The sequence below is a fragment of the Poecilia reticulata genome, linkage group LG21, assembly GCF_000633615.1.
Source record: "Poecilia reticulata strain Guanapo linkage group LG21, Guppy_female_1.0+MT, whole genome shotgun sequence".
NCBI classification, from domain to species: Eukaryota; Metazoa; Chordata; class Actinopteri; order Cyprinodontiformes; family Poeciliidae; genus Poecilia; species Poecilia reticulata.
Window position 1 is genome coordinate 1475175 of NC_024351.1, and position 22231 is coordinate 1497405.

General features: G+C 40.7%; 1 protein-coding gene across 1 annotated transcript in view; it reads left to right on the forward strand.

Moving 5' to 3' along the window:
• The window catches only part of vta1 (vesicle (multivesicular body) trafficking 1), a 41950-nt gene that overhangs the window by 1375 nt on the left and 18344 nt on the right, over positions 1-22231 (forward strand). The window contains exons 2-6 of the mRNA XM_008397140.2: positions 6268-6362; positions 9716-9843; positions 14795-14870; positions 17945-18059; positions 21706-21939. Coding sequence (XP_008395362.1) covers positions 6268-6362; positions 9716-9843; positions 14795-14870; positions 17945-18059; positions 21706-21939 — 648 coding nt within the window. The remainder of the gene's footprint in view (positions 1-6267; positions 6363-9715; positions 9844-14794; positions 14871-17944; positions 18060-21705; positions 21940-22231) is intronic.

Below are 22231 nucleotides of genomic sequence, written 5' to 3' on the forward strand. Positions count from 1 at the left end.
GTGCGTTAAAGCCTCAACAAAACAAAACAGAAACGGCTCACAGTTTCTATTCATGTCCAGTAGATCTCTAAAGGAGGCTGTCCAGAACCCAGGCTAGTCCTCATTAAGTCATTTACAGCTTTTAATTGGACATTTATCCTGTACAATTCATCTGAAAAACAATTTGTTTTGGAAAAAATTAAGTATTTATGGGAAAAAAAGGTGGGAAAGTTGTGACATTTCTTCAAAATTGATGCATAAACTTAAAAGATCTAAAGTTAAATGAAAATGCTGAAATCACAGGTTTAATTCAATTAATTACATTTTACTTTCTGAAGGTTTTGTAATGAACTCATATTTCATTTAAAGTGGATCTGATTCCTGTTTGCTCCAGTAGCCTCTTATGAAATATGACAGATTATGACCCCTGATCAAAGCATAATAACTTCCTGCTGTTTTATAATAACTACTTAAGTCACAAAACATTTACTTGAAATGTGAAAATTAGTGACTCTGAATCATCTGCAGCTTCAATGCCTTATGGTGTCCCGCAGGGCTCAATTCTGGGCCCTCTGCTTTTCTCTCTGTATTTACTGCCTCTGGGTTCCATACTCAGGAAACATGGGATCTCATTTCATTGTTATGCTGATGACTGTCAGATTTATTTGCCCCTGAAGCAGAAGGATGTACATCAAACATCTCCTGGCATGTCTAGGTGATATTAAATCTTGGTTGGCCTTGAACGTTTTAAATTGTAATGAAAACAAAACAGAGGTGATGGTGTTTGGACCCAGTGGCTCCTGTGAGTCCTCCTCTGTTGACCTTTGACCCTTGGAGGTTTATTTTAAACATGTTATTACAGATCTTGGTTTTAAGGTGGACAGTGATTTTAAACTGGACAGCCAGATCAGAGCCGTGGTGAAGTCCAGCTTTTATCATTTAAGGCGATTGGCGTCAGTGAAATCTTTTCTTTCCATTTTGAAACGGTGATCCAGGCTTTTATTTCCACTCGGTTGGATTACCGTAACTCACTTCATCTGGGAGTCAGTCAGTCGCTGGTCTCACGTCTGCAGCTGGTTCAGATGCTGCTGCAGGACTTTTAACAGGAACTCGACAGAGAGGGAGCATGTGACCCCTGACCTGGCCTCACTTCACTGGCTGCCTGTATATTTCAGGATTCATTTTAAAATTCTTATGTTTGTTTTTAAATCACTACATAATCTTGCCCCGGCTGACCTCTCTGAGCTTCTTCACCCCTACAGAGGTCCAGGAGGAAGCTCAGAGGGTCAGAGCTTCTCTGTCATCGGCCCAAAGTTATGGACCGACTTGCCTTTGCAGGTCAGAGACGCCCCTTCACTGTCCACTTTTAAAGCTCGTCTTAAAACCATCTATTTTACTTGGCTTTCAACCCCAGCAGGATCTAGTTTTAAATTGTATGTTTTTGTTTTTAAACTGTAAGTTTTTATTTTTTTTATTATGTTGTGTTTTAATGTGCAGCACTTTGTATCAGCTGTGGTTCTTTTAAAGTGCTTTATAAATAAAGTTGGTTTGGTTTGAAATAAACTGAGTAGATAATAGAAAATTACCTCTGAATCTGAACAAATCAAAAGTAAAGACTCATAAAATAAATTGACAAATATTATTTATTCCAGATGTCCATGCTCATAATTATTAGMTAAATTTATAAGAGRAATGAAGCGAYAATAAAGTTTACTGATCCTGACTYGTCCACCTTGGTGGCTGACAGTTAAAGGGGTTTAAAAACTTTAAGATTYCTGCAATTTGACTCAGAAGTATGTAGCATCCTGAATGACCTCTAAAGACTTCGTACACATTGATGGGCGTTGATGACCGCCAGCTCCTGTAAAGGTGTGTGTAAATTCAGAGGCTGCATCTTTTGAAGGATCTGGTCGGCCGGGTCTTTTGAGAGATACAGTGACTGAGTTTGGACACACCCTGTGACTGAGTAACGTTGTCAGTCTGAGGTGCAGCAGTGAGTTTTAAGGCTGGGTCCTGTTTGCACACATGAAACATTACAGGAAGTTACTGAATAGAATGTTGTCCAGATTTAATTGGAATATTATCAAAGCTGATCCGACCAACCACAAACAGGCTGGACTGAAGGATCGACTCGAGTTTCTGGCGAATTTAAACTTCCCTTTAAACATAATTACAATAATAAAGAAGAGGTGCTTCATGCTTTGTGTAACGTTTGAGGAAACCTTTAGATTTCTCCGGAACGTTGAGTCACTCGGCGTTGAACCATCCTGAATCAGCAGCTGTGACCTCGCGTTTGTTTCCACTTCCTCTGGTTCTGACTCACCGAGCTGCATCCTGGGATCAAAAGGAAATTAATTTAGTAATTTCTGTGAGTGCTCTCAGACAGAGGACTCCGTATTTGATGCTCCACTCCTGAGCAGATGCGGTTGAAGCTTTGAAGTCTTTGAAATGCTTGGTGATTGTTGTCATTATTGGAAAAGTTGCTTCTCAGAAATGGAAAAACTTTCAAGTTTGATTGGTAATTTTCTAAAAGCGTCTTAATTTATTTTTCAGTCGGTCTTTTCTATACCCAGTTGAAATCAGAATTTTACATAAACAAAAAAAAAAAATTCTGTCTGAAGTTAAATCATTTTAACTTGGGTCAGAATTACTACAATTATTTTCTGTTTGCTAAAAGCCAGAAAACTTAGCACGAACATTTTTTAGACTTTTTTTAGTCATTTTCATCAAAATTATTTCAGTATCACGGTGAAAGAAAATGGATGGATGGGATGATTGTCTTTTAAACTGTCTGACCTGAGTTAAATGTTTTGGGTTTTCATCCACACGATTCTCACATTAGTTAGTTCTGGTCCATTCCTCCTGACAGAACCAGGCTTAAAAAATAAAAAATTTAAAAAAAATTTGCATGCCTAAATATTGTTTTATTAGTTGTTAATTCTGTAAAAGCGGTTTTTAATCTGTATTCTGATAAATTACATTCATGTGAAAACATGGTCAGTATTATTTTACTTTAAGAAGTTCTCATTGAATGCTAATTTATTCATATTTTAACAGTTTAATGTGTAGTTTATCAATATATTTTCCCATAACTCACCCTTTGAATACACTCTCTGCAGACCCCACACATCCTGGACACAAACTGTTTAAACTTTTACCTTCAGGTGGCGCTGCAGAGACAGATTTCTCCCCCAGACTCTGCTCTGTCACATGAAACCGTCTTTTTCTGACTTTATTAAAATAAATGCCTCTGCTATGCTGTTTATGTGTTTCCTGTAAAGGTTACATATTTATACTTTGATCTGTTGCTCTGAAAACCAAAGTTAAATTCCTTCCCTGTGCCACCATGTTGTCCAGCAGAGGTCTCGGGTTTGGGTTGGATGTGGGTCAGACGTGGCCCAGTGATGGCGCCAGGCCACTGGAGGTCAGCAGCGCCACGTGTTTGGGCCGCTGGGCCAGCTGGGACTCGTTGGGTTCTGAGCCGCCTCTCTGCAGACGGTCAGGCTTTACGACAGAAGCAGCTTCAGGAACGAGCTCCAGTCTAGTTTCCACTCAGATCTGCTCGTGATGTGCAAGCAGTTTGAATTTCCTACGTGTCCCAGACAGTAAATGCACCAYCGGTTACAGATGAGGCAGCTGGATCTGGTTCAGGAAGAACTGGAGAAGTGATTGAGACATTTTCATAAACGCAGAAAGAAAAACCAGTCCGATTGGAATGTGTTTGATCAGAACTCTCATCAGAGTCCTGAGGCTTTTATCCATCCCTTTAATCAGCGTGTCAGCCTGCAGATGACCCAGCTGATGCTCGGAGCGGTCCGATCGCTTTCAGCTGCAGTCAGAACCATGATTCATTCAGCTGTACTGATTCTGCAGAACTCACCTGCAGCTCGGCTGTTTGGCCGCGTTACAGACACCGTTTCACACTGATTGGGTCGCTGACGTTGCTAATGGCTCCAGCTCTGGTTTTGCTGCCAGTGTTTGTGAATTATGGCTGGTTCTGATGCTCTGATCGTGTGATTTCTGGTCAGGTTTTACTTTGGCAGCGTTAATGTAAATATTTTACTACTCTGCAAATATGAACCCAATTCAGAGCGACTGGATGCCTGTGGAAGCAGCTGCTGGGCTGATTCACTGTGCAGCCTATGAGCTTTCATGGTGTGACCCGATTTAACACCTTATTGGGTTTAAAGATGTGGGTCAGAACCGTCCAGGCTGTTCTTTAGAGCTAATGGACCTCTGGAAACCGTTCCAGAGTCAGGAAGAACTCGATCCGTTTCCTCATATCCATCTTTTAACTAGAGCTTCAGCAGAATCTGGAAACGGCCTGGAAAATTCTGGAATATCGTTGAAGTGTTTTCCATGTGAAAGGAGGAGAAAAGAAAAGAAGTGGAAAAATAATCTAAACTTTATTTCCTGTTTCATCCATCAGTTCATCATTCATCTATCAGTCTGTCCTTTCGCTTGTGCATCCATCCACCCACCCATCCTGATCTTTGCAGAAATATTTGTGATAAATTTAAAAGATTAAGCTTTTCTATTCAAGCTTCAAGAAATGGAAAATGTATTATCCTGGAGAAGTTTGTAGTTTTGACATTAAAAAGTTCTGAACTGCTTTGGACGTCAGTGAGGAGGAAACGGCAGCAGAACGAGGCTGAAGTCACCAGCGCTGATCAGCAGAGCGTTTCTGTTTCTGGCTGGATGTTTCTCAGGATGAAGACGGGTTCTGTCCTGCCTCTGCAGTGCTGCGTCTCACACCTGCTGTGGAGGAAAAAACAGTTTTTAGCCTTTCTCACACAGCTTTAAAGCGGTTTCCATTTTTATCTGAGCTGTAGTCAGCAGCAGCAGGAAGTCTTCATCGTCCTGAACTGAGATGCTGAGACGCCATCATCTCAGAGAAAACCAGAAAACACAAAAATCAGCTGGTTTCTAAGCCGCGAGTTAAGAGAGATTCCTGTAAGCTGACCAGCAGAGGGCTGAACTGGGCAGACTGGGAGGAATGGGACGAGTGGGAGGCCGTCCAGCTGCTGCGACAGAAGAAGCCTTTGTCTGTGCGCGGCTTCCTGCGCTGCGAGGCAGCATCCATGTTCTGGAAGCTGTGAGCAGCGCAGGTCCTGCTGACCGGCCCGTGAAACGGGACTTTGTTCTGCTGGTTGCTGGTTCTGATGACGCTGAAAACAAAGCGCTGCCGACGGCAACGAGACGACCCAAAACACGACAGAGACATTTAACTGACCAGTCGAACGTCTCTGTCCACCAAACTGCATCTGGTTAACGCCAGATGACCTGCAGGCAGGAAAAACTTTAGYTAATGAATATAATAAATGCAGAATTAACGGCTAAAAACGGTGAAAATCCTCTGAACCAGAACATCAGCAAATGGGAGATCTGTGACGTTAACGGGACTTTTGGAAATAAAAATCTCCGGGGACTGAGGGAAAGTTTGTCAAAACATTTTTCAGACAGAAATAAAAGTTCTTCACTGGTAGTAAATGTTGGAAAATGTATTTTTATTTCAGTGTAAAAGGATTTTCTGGTGGGGAAACTTAAAAATCCAGTGAATAGATTAATGAAGCTAAAATCTGGATTTAAAAACAAGAAAGAAAATCACTGAAATTATTACATTTACCTTGAAAAATCCTACTGAAAATAAAGTAATGCAGATTTAGAAATTAAAAGAAACATTATAAGGAATTGTGCCATAAAAATATGATGTGATTTTAAAAGATTACATTTTAAAGAGTTTTCCTTGAAGAAAACAATGGAAAGTAAATGGCTTTAGAAAATACAGGTCATGAAGTCAGTGTGATTTTCTGAAAGTTAAAGTCCTTTAAAATATTTGTGTAGAAAGTCTTATAAAAGAAAATACCTTGAAATAATTAAGGTTTAAAAAAACAAATTTCCTCTGAAAACTTGATATTTTTAAAAGAAGCAAAATTTAAAAGACCTTGAAATAATAAAAAAACTCTTCAAAATTGTGTTAATTTACTTTTGTAATAATAAATATCTTAAAAAAATCTATTAAAGTTTCCTGAGAAATTACAGGAATTAAAAAAAGCTTTTAAAAAAACGGTCAAATGAATTAATTTTTCTTCAGAAAGTAGATAATCATTCACCTTTAGAAGATAATTTATCTGAAATGAATGTTTGATTTTGAAACAAAATGGTTAAACGCGTTGCGTTGAAAACTCGTTAATGGAGTTGTGACTCTCTCTCCTGGCTTTCGAAGCCACTAATGGAGGATAAAGCCGAGTTTTTTAAAGTTTTGTGAACATGTCCGTCCTCCTGCAGGTCGTCTCTACGCCATGCAGACCGGAATGAAGCTGGACAGCAAGACTCCAGACTGCAGGAAGTTCCTGATGAAGCTGATGGACCAGCTGGAGACGGTGAGTCTTCCTCCTCCTCTTCCTCCTCCCTGTGTGTGTGATCCCATCTAGGCTTCCAGGGACGGGTAGTTTGGCAAAGTGCAGGTAATTCCTGCCATTAGCTGCACTTTAGCTGAAGATCAGAGCTTCATGGTGGCATGCAGGCTGTTACGCTCTGCAGGAGGCTGTGTCTTCCTTCATCTCCTCTCCACAGAGGGAACCAACATAATCATCCTTTTTAACTTTTTGCGTCACTTATGTTGTATATTATATGCAATCCTTCCACTTTGCAGTATGTTATGCCTCTTTCTGATCATTTCAATTTAAAATCCTAAGTTTCTTCAGATGATAAGTCATGGAGTCAGGGCTCTGGTTTGATCAACAAGAAATGCCGACTGGGGTCAGACTGTCAGCTTTTACAGAAAGGTCAGAGAGAGTCCATTTCACTCTACGACCTGTTCGAACTAACAGAAACACACGGTCCGCAGCAAGACCTCTGATTTTAGGGGAAATGTTTTCTTTTCAAAGAAGAAAGAAGGGGTGAAGAACAGAGGAAAATGGAAAAAATAAATAAGAAAGAGAAAAAGAAAAATGGGAAAAGGAAAGGAAAAAATAAGGAAAGTGAAAAAAAAGATAAAAAAAGAGGACATTGTATTTGTTCACAAATAATAGAGCTAAGAAAATGTCAACAATTTGCCCTTGCAATATGCATTTTGCAAAGAACTAAGTGGACGGCAGTAAATGTCTCCTGATTGTCTGAGTACGGTGCTTTCAGGTTCTCTGTGCCTGAGATCCAGTTTATGATTGTTTTTAGATGAGGAATAAGAAAAGTCACTAAAACCTTGTTGAGACGGACATTTTTATTTTCCAAGAGATGAATAAACTTTATCTGAGGTTTATGTTTGCTATGAAACACTTTTATTTATTATTTATCATAACATTCAATAATTTTTTCGCCCATTTTCCTAATATTCAGACTTGGCAAATAAATTACCAGTAGTTGTAGTAAACTACACAACTGTCATGTATGTGTGACCATCATACACATATGACTGAGTAATAAAACCAGTCTATTAGAAATCATTTAGTTTTTATATTTGAATAAAATGTTGTTTTAAGGGAAGATTCAGGTAAAATATTCATGCTGTTCTGCAATAAATGTTCTAAACTTGTTGTTTTAAGTAATCCTGATTATTTAAAATTCTTGTTCAGAGCCTTCGTATCTGTTTCTGTAAAAGATATTTGGAGAAACGATGAGACCGGCTGCCTTAGCGATGCAGACGGTGCAGGAAAGAACAATTTCATCACCTTAAACAAGCGTCAACCCAAACGTTTCCACATTTCTAGAGTTTCTGTGCAGAAGCTTTTGGCAGATCTTTAAACCGGACATAAACCTGGTCTGTGTAGCAGGAGAGAAGAAGAGCTGCAGGACTTTCCTTATTAATCACTCAGAGCCAATTAAAGCAGAGCCCGTTCACCCTGGAGACAGTTTTACAGAAGCTCTGGAGAACTTTATAACGTCAGTCTGGATGCAGAATCACTTCCTCAGCTTTGATGCAGTTCTTCAGTTTTCAGATTCATTAACCGTCCTCAGCTGTGCTGCATGGTCTTAAGTTTCACAATGCATCACTAAGCTACGACGGACTCCTTTTAAAATTAGGACTAAGAACATCTGGGTTGAGTAGAAGAAGTGAGACGCATCCGACATGTTTCCATCTCATCAAAGTTGAAGCTGACTTCTTGTCTTTTCCCTGCCTTTAAAAGAGTTTTACAAATACAAGCTGTCTGCTGGGATCTCCCTAGAGAATAAATGAATCGGCGCATTAGCCATCGCAGCTTTCTTTCTCCCTGCTGACTGGCGCAGCTGGACTCATTAAATCTGTTTTGCTCTGTCATCGTCGGCTCTGGTCTCGGAGGGTTCGCTCTCCCTGGGGAGGAAGAAATCATTTGTTTAAAAGCTGATTTCACTCCAGAGCTGAAGCTGCTGACGTCTGTTTGACTCTGATTAACAGGTGAATCCATCTCAATACATTCATGAAAGACCATTCTGTCTCATTTCATGTTGTTTTTAGTGATGCATTGGATACACTACTGTCATTTTTATTAATATGAACTACAATATATGACTTGTGGAGTTCCTCAAGGCTGCGTTCTCAGTCCACGTAAATTCATCTCACACAACTTGATATCATTGTTAGCTTTCAATAACTAATTTGGTAATCAAATTAGTTCATTACCAAATCAACTAATTGTGCATATAAATACATAATGTATATAAAATGTATATACATTTTGCATTTAGGATTAAAAACCTTTTTTGTCTGTCAAAGTTTTCTACCCAGAACTTTGATATCCAATTATTAATCAGTTAATCAAAAGATAGTTAACCGATTAGGAGGAAAATCTGAAGACATTTTCTCCTCTTAAATGTTTATCATTAATATTCCAGCTAGAGCAGTAAAACATATTATTGGTAAATATTGTCAAGATGATATTCAGTCATCACATTGACCTCAACATTACCACTGCACAGTCTGTTGTCAAAATGTTGCAATATCAGTTTCTTTGAGCTTTAGCATCTTGCTAACTGAGCTCAGAATCTTAGTGACCAAAAGTGCCTTTGCATTTGTTCAAAACATCTACTTCTAATTTGTTTTGATGACCTGAAATATATAAAAAAAGAGCAGACATGTCCAAGGAGTTTGTGTAAAAGCTAAAGTTCTTGATGTTGATGGTTCCGTGATTCAGAATCAGTCTTAGTTTGGAAGAAGTGACCTTCACCTTCCACCACTTCACATGTTTATTTCAATAAGCATCCTAAATGGCCTTTAAAAATATCTGACTATTCTTGCATTTCCAGAGTGAAGGTGTTTTTTTTTTCTGATAAAACATGAGCTTAACATGGAACCCAGAGAATAAGACAGAGTTTATGAGATTCCTTTGATCCCAGGTTCTTTGTCGTCCTCCATGGTTTTACATTCCTGTGCTGCTTAACACGTCCACTGATCAAACCAGAGAACAGAGCATCTATTCAGGCCTCTCAGGGTCCACCTACCGGGGGAAACCAGAGTGGTTTCTTTAGTGCTTTTACTAGAAACCTGAAGCCCTGTTGGACACGGTAACAGAGAGAAAGAATGGAGCTGAAAGGACTGGAGAAAACATGAGCCTGATGTCACACCAGGTGGCGCTCACTTTGGAGAAAGCAGTTCTTAAAGGTTCTGGATTATTTTCTTTTAATCTTTACTACAATATGTAAAACCAAACGGTTTTAATCTGCGAGTTAAACACCAGATTACAACAAATCAGCCAACAGGAAGCTAAGCTCAGCGTTTCTGCCAAGTTTCTCCACCGACTGTGTGACGTTTGTTTTGCAGATGAAGAAGGAGCTGAGCGAAAACGACTCCATCACTCAGGAGGTGGTCGGCAACGCTCACATCGAAAACTACGCCTTAAAGCTGTTCCTGTACGCCGACAACGAGGACAGATCAGAACGTTTCCACAAGTAAGGAACTGACAGAGAAGACGATTGGTGGGGACGAGACGGCGCAGGCCGGGCTGCTCCTCGATGTCAACACTTTGATTATGATGCGTTGGCTGTCGGAGCAGCACAGTTTGCTTCTGAAGCAGATGTCTGTTTGTTGTCCAGCTGTTTACGCCACCAACCACCGCCACATCTGGCTGCGTTTTATCCTCACGGCTTTCAGACACAACACGCTCTCGCGCAGCATGACTTCATGTTTCACGTCTTTTGAACCTTTTGTTTCCTAGCAACAGGCGGTGACTCATGCGAAGACTTTTCACTTCAGACCACATGTTCAGGTCTACATGTAAACAGCCGTGTTGGGTTACTGTAGCTTATACGTGAGGCTCAATGCAGCAGTCTGGAGACTTTTACTCCATTTATCCTTCACAACACAAAACAGTTGATTACAGGGCAGCTCAATACTTCCAGGACTGCAGCTGTGTGTCCATTGACCGTGTAGTTGCACAAATTGGAATTACAAAAATAAATTTGTTTAATGGAAACGCAGCAATTTTGAAAAGGAAAAGTCAAATTTTTCACTAAAAGGTTTTCGCGCTAGGAAATGCCTTTTCTGCATCACACGAGTCGTGACCAACAACCAGACGTTGTTACTGGCAGGAGAGACGAAGACAACAGGAAGTGGTCGTAGGACGATGGCGTGGCCAGATTTTTAATGACTTGTCGTGTGAACAAACTTATTCATGTGATTTCAGTTGACTTTATTTAATGAAGACACCACAATTGGAAAATTGTGTTTTTTTTCCCAACATTAGCATAATATAGACAAAAGTTTATGGGCTTTTATAATGGAAACGCAGCTAAAGTCCTTTGTACAGATGGTGCCAAAAGAAAGAAGAGCGTGGCCACATTAAATTGAGCTTATCCTTACAAATGATCTGTACATGATGTAAAAAAGAACAATCACCCTTTTTACATTAAAAAAGGCAAAAGAGGAAAATGAAGCATATTAAACAGAACACAAAAACACTCAAGCTTGTGTTTCTATTCATATTAGGACTTTTTATTGACTTCCATTCATTTATGCCCAACCCAAACACTAACCTCTACCATAGCCAGTATGTTGCTAACCATAAATATCATACCTTTAAACATAATCCCTAACCCTACAAGAGAGACTCCATCACATCAGGACCAGACTTTGCTCCCCATAAAGTCCATCAGTCTTCAGAAGGTCAGTGTATAAGGTCCTAAATATGCTACAGAAGCGACTACACACATATACAAGCATTTTGGTGATCATTACTGCACCTACCTATAAAAGATATTGTGTTTTGGCAGAGTTAGGTGGGGTGAATGTCCCATTTCCTTGCTTGGAGCAGGTCAAAGGTCAGGTGTCCCGAGAGAGAGATGCCATTTCTGATGCTTTTAGCCGTCTCAACCTGGACTCTGTCAGCTATGGAGAGAAGGCATCCAGTGGCCCCCTGAGATCACAACTATTTCCACATTATAACACTGCCACCACCATGCTTTCCTTCATTACCAACCAGGAAACCTTCCAAATGTTTAGCAAATGTCTTAAGGGTCCAGGTTGCTACCTCAAAATAGGGTTGTAGTGATACAATAATCTCACGATGCGATACACGATATTCTGCTCACGATACGATATATATTGCGATATTCAGCAAACAATACAATTCAATACACTTTTGCGATTTTCTGAAAGATTTTAGAGGGACAGAGTGATTTTGGTGACATTTTGTGACTGTTACAGACTTGGATTGAATTAATTTAACTGAAAACTGATTAAAAGCACCAACTACACAATACCTGGCTCTGGTTGGACACAGACTTAAAGTCGACAGCTGGACAAAATGAATCAAAGAAGTGGTGAGAAAACATGTTTCTTTTAATTGAAACAGTACAAACTGTAGCTTACATGCATTTGTAAAGTAAATAATGTGCATCAAGTACCTGGTCTGCATAGTTTGATACCTTTTTAAAACTTAGCATCTGAAGGAATCACTCTAAGCCTGAAGACCGAATCACTCTCCTGGTGAAGCAAGCAGTGAGTGAGCAAGGTGACAGTTGGACGTTACGATACTTGCGGATGAATATCGATTTTTTTTCTAGGAAAGAAAATATCGATATTATTACACAGCCCTACCTCAAAATGTGTGTTATTGCTTTTTTTATTAATTCATTCTGTGGTCACTCTCCAATAAAGCTTTGCTGTTTAAAATCTGCAGCTTAATTTACATTTCAGCTCTTGAATGAAAGAAAGTAATTGTAAAAAGCTCCCAAAACTTGTTTATGGAAACTTCAGTAAAACCTCTATAAGATCGTATGGATTGGTACTTCCATCCCTAAAACCGATCAGCCTCTCTCTTGTTACCAACACAACTGAAACATTAATGAAAGCCAGGCCAGGTGGGTTGGATTCTCCTCCTAACGGTGGCGGTAGGTGTGAGGAGGAAGCAGCAGGTTGTAAAGGACGAATAGCACCAGAGATGTTTTCAGTGTAAACAGGCAGTCAGAACCGTTCTGTTTCCTGCAGCTGTGTTTAACAAGATCAAGTCACATTTCTGCTCCGCTGAACGCAAACAGCCTGCAGTTTAATGAGAAGCAGCAGGCGTCTGCAGTGTGTTTACACAAAGGCACAAATAATCAGCCATAAATACACAGATTTGTATCTAATCTGAAGCTCAGAGGTGAGTTGGTAGAAACCCAACTAACCTCTGATGGCGTTTCTTCATCTTCTCGCCTTCACTCTGCCTCCATGAGGGAACAAACTCGGACGTTTACATCCACTTTTAACCGCCATGAACATCATCTACGTGGCGACGTTTCAGTGTTTTATTTGCGCTGGTCTTTTTCCCGTTAGAGATGATAATTCAACATCCATCCATCCATCCATTTTCTTGCACCATTTTTCCCTCAGTGGGGTCGGGAGGGGTGCTGGTGCCCATCTCCAGCCAACGTTTCAGGTGAGAGGCGGGGTCACCTGGACAGGTCGCCAGTCTGTCGCAGGGCAACAGAGACACACAGAGACACACAACCATGCACACACACACTCACACCTAGGGGCAATTTGGAGAGGCCAATTAACCTGACAGTCATGTTTTTGGACTGTGGGAGGAAACCGGAGTACCTGGAGAAAACCCACCATGCACAGGGAGAACATGGAGACTCCATGCAGAAAGACCCCAGGCTGGGAATTGAACCCAGAACCTTCTTGCTGCAAGGCAACAGCTCTACCAACTGCGCCACTGTGCAGGTTCAACATGAACCTCCAAGCTTCTGGCATTGTTTTGGGTGGATATTTGGTTGCTCTTGTTGGCAGAGTTTGCTCTGTGGAGGAGACATGACAAAGTATCAGTCAGGGTTTGGGGAAAGCTATTCCAAAAACTTAATGTTGGTCTCTTCTTATTGGCATCATTGTCCTGTTGGAGCAATGAAACGTGTCCAAGTTGAGTCTAACGAACCCACAGTGTGCTGCTAAAGTCAGAGACATCATTCAGCTCCTCCAGGCATATATTTCATGCTGAATTCATATTTTTTGTGTCTTAGTTTTATTCGTTTTTGCAGATGCACATTTTATGTTTATTTCAAGCTGTCACATGCTTGAAGCACTGGTGTAAAGCACGGTGGTGGCAGCATGGCGGGTTTGTTTCAACAAGACACTAGGAACAAACAAATCCAAGCTGGTTCATTAACGGGAGGATTTTCCTCAGTGGAACCGCGTGGAGTGAAAATCAGTTTGATACTGAGCAGTTTAATGAAACAATTGAAAGTTTAACTTAAAATTTAACATGTTTTAACTCTACAACTATGCTAACGGGACACTTTATGCAGACCATCTCTCACAATAAGATCTTTATCAGTTAAATATAACTTTTTTTACTCCTCAGACGGACATAAAATCTCTTTATATAAACAGTAAAATATCTAACCAAAAACATCTCCAACATTTTTATGCATGCTTCTGCACGTTGTTGGGTCTTGGCACCCAGCGTGGCTAATGGGATCGTCATGTCTGAATGTCTCCCTGCAGCCTGAAGTCGGAGCATCCGTCACATTGAACCCCCGACCAACACTTTGAAGTCATGTAAATGAGAGCAGTTTTCCACTAAAACCCAGAAAACCTCTTGGCGTTGAACGGCTGTGATGCAGCAGGCGGCTGCTTGACAGGAAACATGACAGGAAAACTGACTGAAATGGGTCGAAACCTAAAAGCTTGTGAAGTTTGACGAGAAGTTTTTATTAGCTTCCAGTTTATGAAGCCATATTTTATGCTTAATGCGATGGGAGATGCTAATAAGCTAAAGGTTTCTGTGCTTATCTGTAGATCATTAGAGATGCAGCGTCTCTGTCCACAGTTTGCTGAGGCTCAGATCAACTTGTTGCATCACAAAACGCAGCTGCAAAGTCCAAACCTGAAGCATCTTCATACTTGAGAGAATGTTTTTGAGCCAAAATGTTGCATTTTAGGCATTTGTCTGCTTTTTCTGAAGTGGGAACAGCAGCAATATTTGAGGTCTTTCTTTTTTCTTTGTCTCTTTTTATTTAAAACCCTTAAACTATTTCAGTTCCAGCTGTGGCGTCTGCTGCTGCGCCAGAGTAATTTGTCTGTATTTCCACATCATTTAGCAGATGTTTCTTTTCAAAGCAGCTTCTAAATAAAGGATTTATTTATCCAATAAACACATTGGCCAGTTTAACAGCTTCTCAAACAAACACACCGAAGGACAATATACAACGCAGCTCGTTTTAGGTCTTCTGTTTCTTTCATGATTTTTGAATTTCTCATTCTTCAAGTGCAGAAGAAAACAAATAAAACATTTTAAAATGTGTTGTGTTGAGCTTGTTATCCATGCATTTTATGTGAAAGGAGTTAAAAGTTTAGGGTGAACATCAGAGTAAAGGGAGGGAGGTGTCGAGCGAATGATGTGTCGTCTTTTTCTTTCTGCAGGAACATGATCAAGTCCTTCTACACCTCCAGCCTGTTGATGGACGTTCTGTCTGTTTTTGGGGAGCTTTCAGACGAGGTGGGTGAGAACAAAACGACCTGCGTCGGTTCATTCTGCTTTAAGTTATCAAAAGAATTTCCCCCCACCCTGTTATTGTTTTATACAATTATGTATACAATTATGTGTGAAACAGAGTAAAGGCACAAACAAAACCCAGCTCCATTTATCACTTAAAACGCTCTCAGACTGTGCAGTATTACCATTATTGTTGCATTTGATGGTTATCTGATACTATCTCAGCTGTTTGTTGTGAAAGTTTCACTCGTTTGTTGAAAACCTAACTTCCCAGGACCATTTTCATTCATCCTCCCATTAATCTGTGCAGAGTGGTAAGCAATTACCAAACTCCTGCTGCTCAGCCAAACTACCCGACGTGATCAGAGCCAAACGCGTTCACAGATCCTGACGTGTCCCGCTGCATTCTGGGATAAATGGTGGGCAAAGGTGTTGGGCATTAAATCAAAAGGACCAATCATCACAAACCACAGAGAGGCTGATTGAAGGGGAGCTGTTGGAGGAAGTGCTGTTCTGTCCTCATTCATGTGGAGAACAGCAGCAGCTTCAGATCTTCAGGCACACGACGCACTAATCAGAACTTTAACATCTTTGTTCTGCTAACTTTTAATGGCTAAAGAAGAGAAAAAGAGTTATTTCTTCACTTTCTGACATATTTATCAGAGAATCGAATGGATTTCTGCAGATTAACTTCATATATTTTAAACTTTATCCAGCTTGGCTTGTAATTACATTTAAAGTAGCACAAATCCTAAATAAGGAATGCAAAGTCAAACCATCTTTCACATCAGATTAGCTTTAGCATCATTTCAAAACTGAATTGATCAGGTTAAAAAGTGCAGATGAGGAATTTCGGTTCTCCCTGTTCAGCCTGACCAGTAAAGTTTCCATTCCTCGTCTTCCTGCTGAATATTTCAGACGAAACCTGAAACAACCACAGTGACATTATCATAAACTGTCTCCAGTGAAGCAAATATTGCATCATCTAGCATTTATAAAACTGTGAACGAGGTACAGTGCATCGGTAAAGTCTGGTGGAATAATTAACAGAATGATGTAACCAGACAGAAACTAAATAAATGTTGTGCAAATTCTGATGTTTTAGAGACTTTTGGGCCACAAATCGGGTTTCAGGGTTTTTTTTTTAGTTGTTTTTCTTATTTTGATACAGTTTTATGGGGGGAAGAGGATATTTTTTAAAAATATTTCTAATAATTATGTGCTTCTGTGTTCATGAGGCCTGGACATTGTTACATTGGTTTGTTTTATCTTGGGTAAAACAAAGTGAAAACCCCTCTGATTACATTCATATTCATATTTTCCGTTAGTCAGTGGCTTAACGTTCGGATCAGTCCGTTAATAATGTGTGGCTGGAGAAAACAAAGCTGTAGTCTCTCCTCCTGAGTCATGAAAACATCAGCTGAACTCTGGTTTTGTTCTCACCGTTCGACTCAGACAGGAACGCTCTGTGACTTGGCCGGCAGACGCTGGTCCTGCGCTGAGGTGGTTCTGGTTCTGGTTCTGGTTTTTTCAGCAGAGCTTCATGTCTCTGATGATTTTCTGGTTCCAATCCTGACGCTGCATGTTGGACAGATTTCATCCTGACCAGAGTGTGAAATGAGGCGTAGTGTGTGAGTTGCTGTGAGCGGGTCAGCGCCTGGACCAGAACTTCAATAATTAACACGGATTATGAGGTTTTAGTTGTAAAGATTCAGGTGTTTTTTTTATGTTTTCAGTGATTCTGTGAGTCTCTTCCTGTCTGTGGAGCTGCAGGAGCCCACAGTGCTGCTCTTTCAGCATGGAAATCAGAATTTTAATAGGTTAATTTGATGCAAAAACGGATTTTTAACAGTTATGTTAAAATAATTGTGCAAACAGCAGAACTTCCACATTATTGGTGGAAAGTTTGCAGATCTCTTCATAGAGCATATGTAGCTCTACCAGCCTATCTAAGCTGCATTATTTTTTTTAGAAAATGTATCTCAGATGGGAAGCTGAGGGTCATAATGTTACTTAATATTACTGCAAAACTGCCAATCCAGGAGCGGCATTCATTTCTCTTGTTGCTGATTTGTTTTACCTTCAAGAGACGCGATGAGGAAGACAAGATATTAACATATCCAGTAGTGGTAAAACGGTTTCAAACGGTTAATGATTAAGGTATATTTGGTGTTTTAGCTGCCTACTTTAATCATTTAAAAGCATTTGGAAGTTTAAGCTAGGTGCTAGCTAGCTTTGCTGGTGGCTACGGAGAGAGAGGAGTGCTGGACATTACCCTGCCCTCTTCCCAAGCAGAAGAAACGTCTGTTTTAGGAATATCTTCTCCATTAGTCACCTGTTACTTGAAATGTTCACATAAAAAAGTCGCCCTCTTTCCCTTTTTCAGTTTCATATCACATCAGTGTTTCTTTCCCTGCTGGAAATGACCAACTTCAACCTTTAGACAGGCCAGGGCCAAACAAACACGGCTCTCGTCCGAAACGCCATTGTTTCTGAAAAACACGGCACTTATCTGGAAGAAGCAGGTCTTTCGACAGCCGCTCTTATCAGCATCACGTCAGTGCGTCTTGGTCCTTTTTGCCCCTTCTGCTCTTTTTTCCCACATTCCAAACATCCTGCCACCAAATCTAAAAAAGAGCAACTGTGATTATTTTAGACCAACAGGACTCCACAGGTTTAAATCGCCTGTTATCCAGAAAATTCATTTTCGTATAGGAGTGACACAGAAAGCGACTATTTAAGGCTTTTTATGGTGAAAATGTGCCTCAGAGTTGGTACGATGGAAGACATCCTTACATTAAGACCCATCTTTGCATAGTAAAAGGCCTAGAGTAACTCAACGATCGACCAAACACCCAGACGCCGGCTCTGTCCTTAAAATATCCCCAGGGTTGAGATTTAGGCTGAGTTTGGTAGTGAAGAGTGTCGAAACTGACTTTATGACACGAGACATAGCCTTTCATTTACAGTTAATAAGAATTAAGTTTGAACTCAAGACTCTGTGATTATCCCTTCGTCACTTTGTTCCAAGACTGACCTCCTGCTTGTAAAATATTGGACTTTTTAATCTTTTCCAGAACATCCAGCACAGGAAGTACGCCCGCTGGAAGGCCACCTACATCCACAACTGTCTGAAGAACGGCGAGACGCCGCAGTCCGGCCCCATCGGCATGGATGAGGATGAGGAAGCAGGTGAGATCCTCTGATACAGGCCCACTTCTTTAAGGAACACTTCCTCAGATGGCGGGCTTTAATCTGTGTGTGACGGTGTGTGTTCAGTCTGGCGTGGCATTGTTCTGGTTATCAGCTCTCAGGAGCTGGAAAGGCCTGCAGTCAAAGGTGTAGCCTCTGAAAGATTAGGAGAGTGTGAGGGGAAGATTAGTCATGTAATACGTTCTCACAGGCAGCAAGTTTCTGCTTTTTATATAAACAACTCTTTTTCTTTTTTTTTTACAATTGGATCTAAATGTTTTAGCCTTGGAAGTCTATTTTTTATTGCGTGAATAAGCTATGGCTTAAAAGAAAAAGAAATATCAGCTTCAGATCAACTTAAAGACTCTGACCTTTGCTGCCTTGAAAATAAATGAACTTTTATGCAGGTTTACGCCATAAAACTTAACCTTTTAAAGAAAGAAAGCCTTGGAAAACCCCTTTGTTTGAGCTCATACAACAAGATATGCCCAGTAACAACCTTTAAAGCTTCTGTTTGGGCAACTTTCTGTTGGGGAAAATGGACTGGAAACTGTGGTCGATTGTTCCTGGTTCTGCAGAAAGTAATTCAGAAGATAAGAAGCATTTACCAGAGACTCACTGTGACCTCTACCCACGCAGTGGACCCAATTTGTTGTTAAAAAGACAACAAAAGCAACTTTGACCACAGTACAATTTCCCAAAAGGTTTGTTTTACCGTCCTGCACAGCAGCCTAGATATGAGACGAAGACACGAGATTTTCTTGATTTTAAGTCTGGTATTGTCACTGTTGCTTTATATATTCACCCCTTGCTGATGACTGTTGGTTTTGTATCCTTATCCTGACTGTTACCTTCCACCAATCAGATCCCTCTGAGGCATTTTAAGGTAAAATGTCAGCAACAAAACGTTCTTTATTTAGGGTAAATCAGAGGTCCTTTCACTTTTTGCTGTAAGGCAACGATGCCACCGATGGCCCACTGTGAGGCTTTTAGCCTATTCAACATTTTAAATCACATCTATCCACAGAAATCTGCATCAGTTTCACTTTTCTTTCAGCAGACACATCATGTAAGGAAACAGCATCACATTTTAAGATCTGAGCCCAACCAGAAAACCAAACACAAACTAAGCAGCAACCCAATCCACTAATCGGACCAACCAAGAGATCCAGTAGCTCCAACCAAACCTGACAAACTAAACCCAAACCCACCAGAGCTGATCTAAAAAGAGACTAACTGTGTGATTATCATTGCATCAATCTTCTACCACCTTTCTTTCTGTTTGTCGGACTGAGAAGGCCAACATGTTTCTGACCCGCTCGGTCCAGTTTGGGTTTGGATTCTTCCTCTGCTGATGTTGATGGACCTTTTTTGGGTTAGTCGTGTGTTTCTCTAACAGTCTGACTTTAAAAACAGCCCAGATGGTTTTGTGTGTCATCACACAAAGCATGTCAAAGAGTTGAGATTGTATCACAGAGGATGGCGGATTGTTTGACTTAGGATGTTAGAGACCCAGATGGATCAGAGTGATTCAGGAGTTCAGGCCTTCTGGGACGGGTTAAGTGTGAATGGATTAGTTCTCTGTGTTTTCATCGCGACTGTGAATCATTGTAATCACTGAATCATCCCAGACCCTGATGACTTCAACCCTACGCTGAGCTTTTCCTTCAACCCTCGGGAATCTGCAACATCTGTTTTGACTTTCTTAGTTCATTATAAAAGTTTGATATTCTATAAAAAGCCTCTTGGGTGCAGAACCAGACGTTTGTTTGGACATAAGCACGTTTGGACTGAAACCCGTTTCCCTCTTTGGAAGAGGAAACTTGCAACATGCTTCTCCAGTCAGTGAAATCACGTTGAGAAACTCCTCCCTGAAGCGAAGCCCATCTGCTGCCCACATCCACTCAGGCTACATGCATTTGGGTTTGTTTGACCAAAAAACATGGCCGCTTCACCATGACATCAACTTGTCAGAAAACACTCTGCTGGTGTTGCCGTCTCACTTTAACATCTTGTGTGTTTTCTCTTCCCAGAATGCTTTGTTTCTCCGACATCATGGTAGTTTAGCCCCACTAACCTATAGCTGCTGCTGTTGTCTGCCTCGCCCTCGTCTGAGTGTTTTACTGAAGGTTGCATCTGATTTCATTGGACAGTGTCTTATCTAACTTATAGCTAATTTTAGTAGTTAAAACACCAAATATGTTAGTATTTGTTGAGGAAAATATACATATTAATGAAAAGTTTCATGGCTTCTTACACACAGCAGGCAAGTGTGACCCAAATCATTTTTCTCCTCAATTCTCAACCGTCTTCAAAAAGCAGGAAATATCTCATAAAATGTCTTTTTAGTCATCAGCATTATGGTCTTTCTCACTTAAACACACATTTTTTTATATTCCAGTTCTTTGTTACGTTGGGAAAGTTTTACCTGGGTGAATGTTTGGTTCTTTAGCGTCCTAACTGCTTCACTTACAGCTTCAACATGGAGGTATTTAACCCACAGTGACGTGTTTTCAGAATAATTATGAATGTCATAAATTTTCAAGTTTATTTGTCATCTCATCAGCGGCGCTCCGGCTCCAGGCCCGTTCCTCTCCTAAAACATATTTCTGGTTATGTTGCCATGATTAGAATTTAAACAGTTTGACTGAATTCAGTATATTCAAACTATTTCCCCAGAAGCCGTTTTTTCTTTCCTGCCTCCTGATGGGCTTTTGGAAAGGAAATAATCTGTTTGGATTGAGTGAGGACGAGGAGTTTCAGTCTGCAGACAGACGGGCTCTGCAGGAGGTCCGCTCATTTCTTTGACTCAGTGACTCGTCTTAGTTTTAAGGACAAACTGGCACTGATGTTTGTGATCAAACAATCTTTTAAATCATCCTACACACTTGGAATCACTAAATCAAAATCTAAATTTATCACCATAATTGATCAACAATACGATAAATGCATGGATATTTTTGAGCTTTTAGACATTTTCCCCAGTTTATTTCTGGTTGGGGACGAATGCTGTATTCATGCTCCCATGCTTCTCGCCATATGATGACTTCTCACCAAAAATAGCATCACGACGACGACGTTTATCTGCTGGAAAGGCAGAAGGAAACCTGTAGACAGACTTCTGGAAATGCAACATGTTGCTCGAACACAAATGTTCCTGTGGTAACAGAACCGACAACACCTTGTTTCTGTTTCTGCAGCCCGGCGGTGGAAGTTGTTTCCTTTCTTCGGTCCCCCTACCTCCACCCTCCATCCATTCCTTTCCTCTTGCTCAACACGTCCCTTTCCCAGCCAATGGAAAGTCAGAGCGGAGCTGCGGGGAGACAATGGTCTTTCTGTAACCACCACTGGTATATTTGTGTGGTGGAGGGAGTGGGAGCCAGAATGTGTGTTAAACACAGTGTTCTGCTCTCCAGAGGTTAATTAACCCACTTACACTGAGTCCTATAGAAGCAGTTTCTGCTTTAAAATGCACAGAGCGCCGCTGAGGCTGGAAAAATGTAAAAGAAGCAATTCTGAGCAGTGAAAAGTCGAAGCAGATTAATATTAGAGCCGCTGGCAAAGATGGGAAAATCTATAAACTTGGTATAAATTATGAAGGCTGTTTAAACAAGCCAAATAAATGTGTTTTCTTTCTGCCTCTCAGAGTTTGGAGCGGAAGGTYTCTCAGGACAGAGCTTCTCACATGGAGGCTCCTTCAGGGCAGATCTTCCTTCACAAAACCAGAATCRGGATCAAGGTCCAGCTCCAGGAATCGGCTTCGCACAGGATCCGGGATCAGGTCCAACGGGCCCCCCTGCATCCAACTACAACAACATCCAGATCCCACCAGGGGCCCACGCACCAGCCAACACTCCGGCAGAGCTGCCGCCTCCRTCAGGTACGGATCTGAACGTCCTGCTGGAGACATGAACCATATGCAGCTAGTTTCTCTAATCTACCCCAAAATTATGCATAACATTTCCTTCATATTATCTTCATATCTGAGACAGAAACATAATAGGAAATGTTTTCGATAGACAACCAGACAAAAACCACAAAGACTAAATGCAGACGCTTCGTTTAGGATTAATGAAACTAAAACCACATGATTAAGAGATTAGGATCTCRTGAAACTAATTTTACAAGATATTATAAATACACAAGAAAATKTAACCCCTATATTATAATTT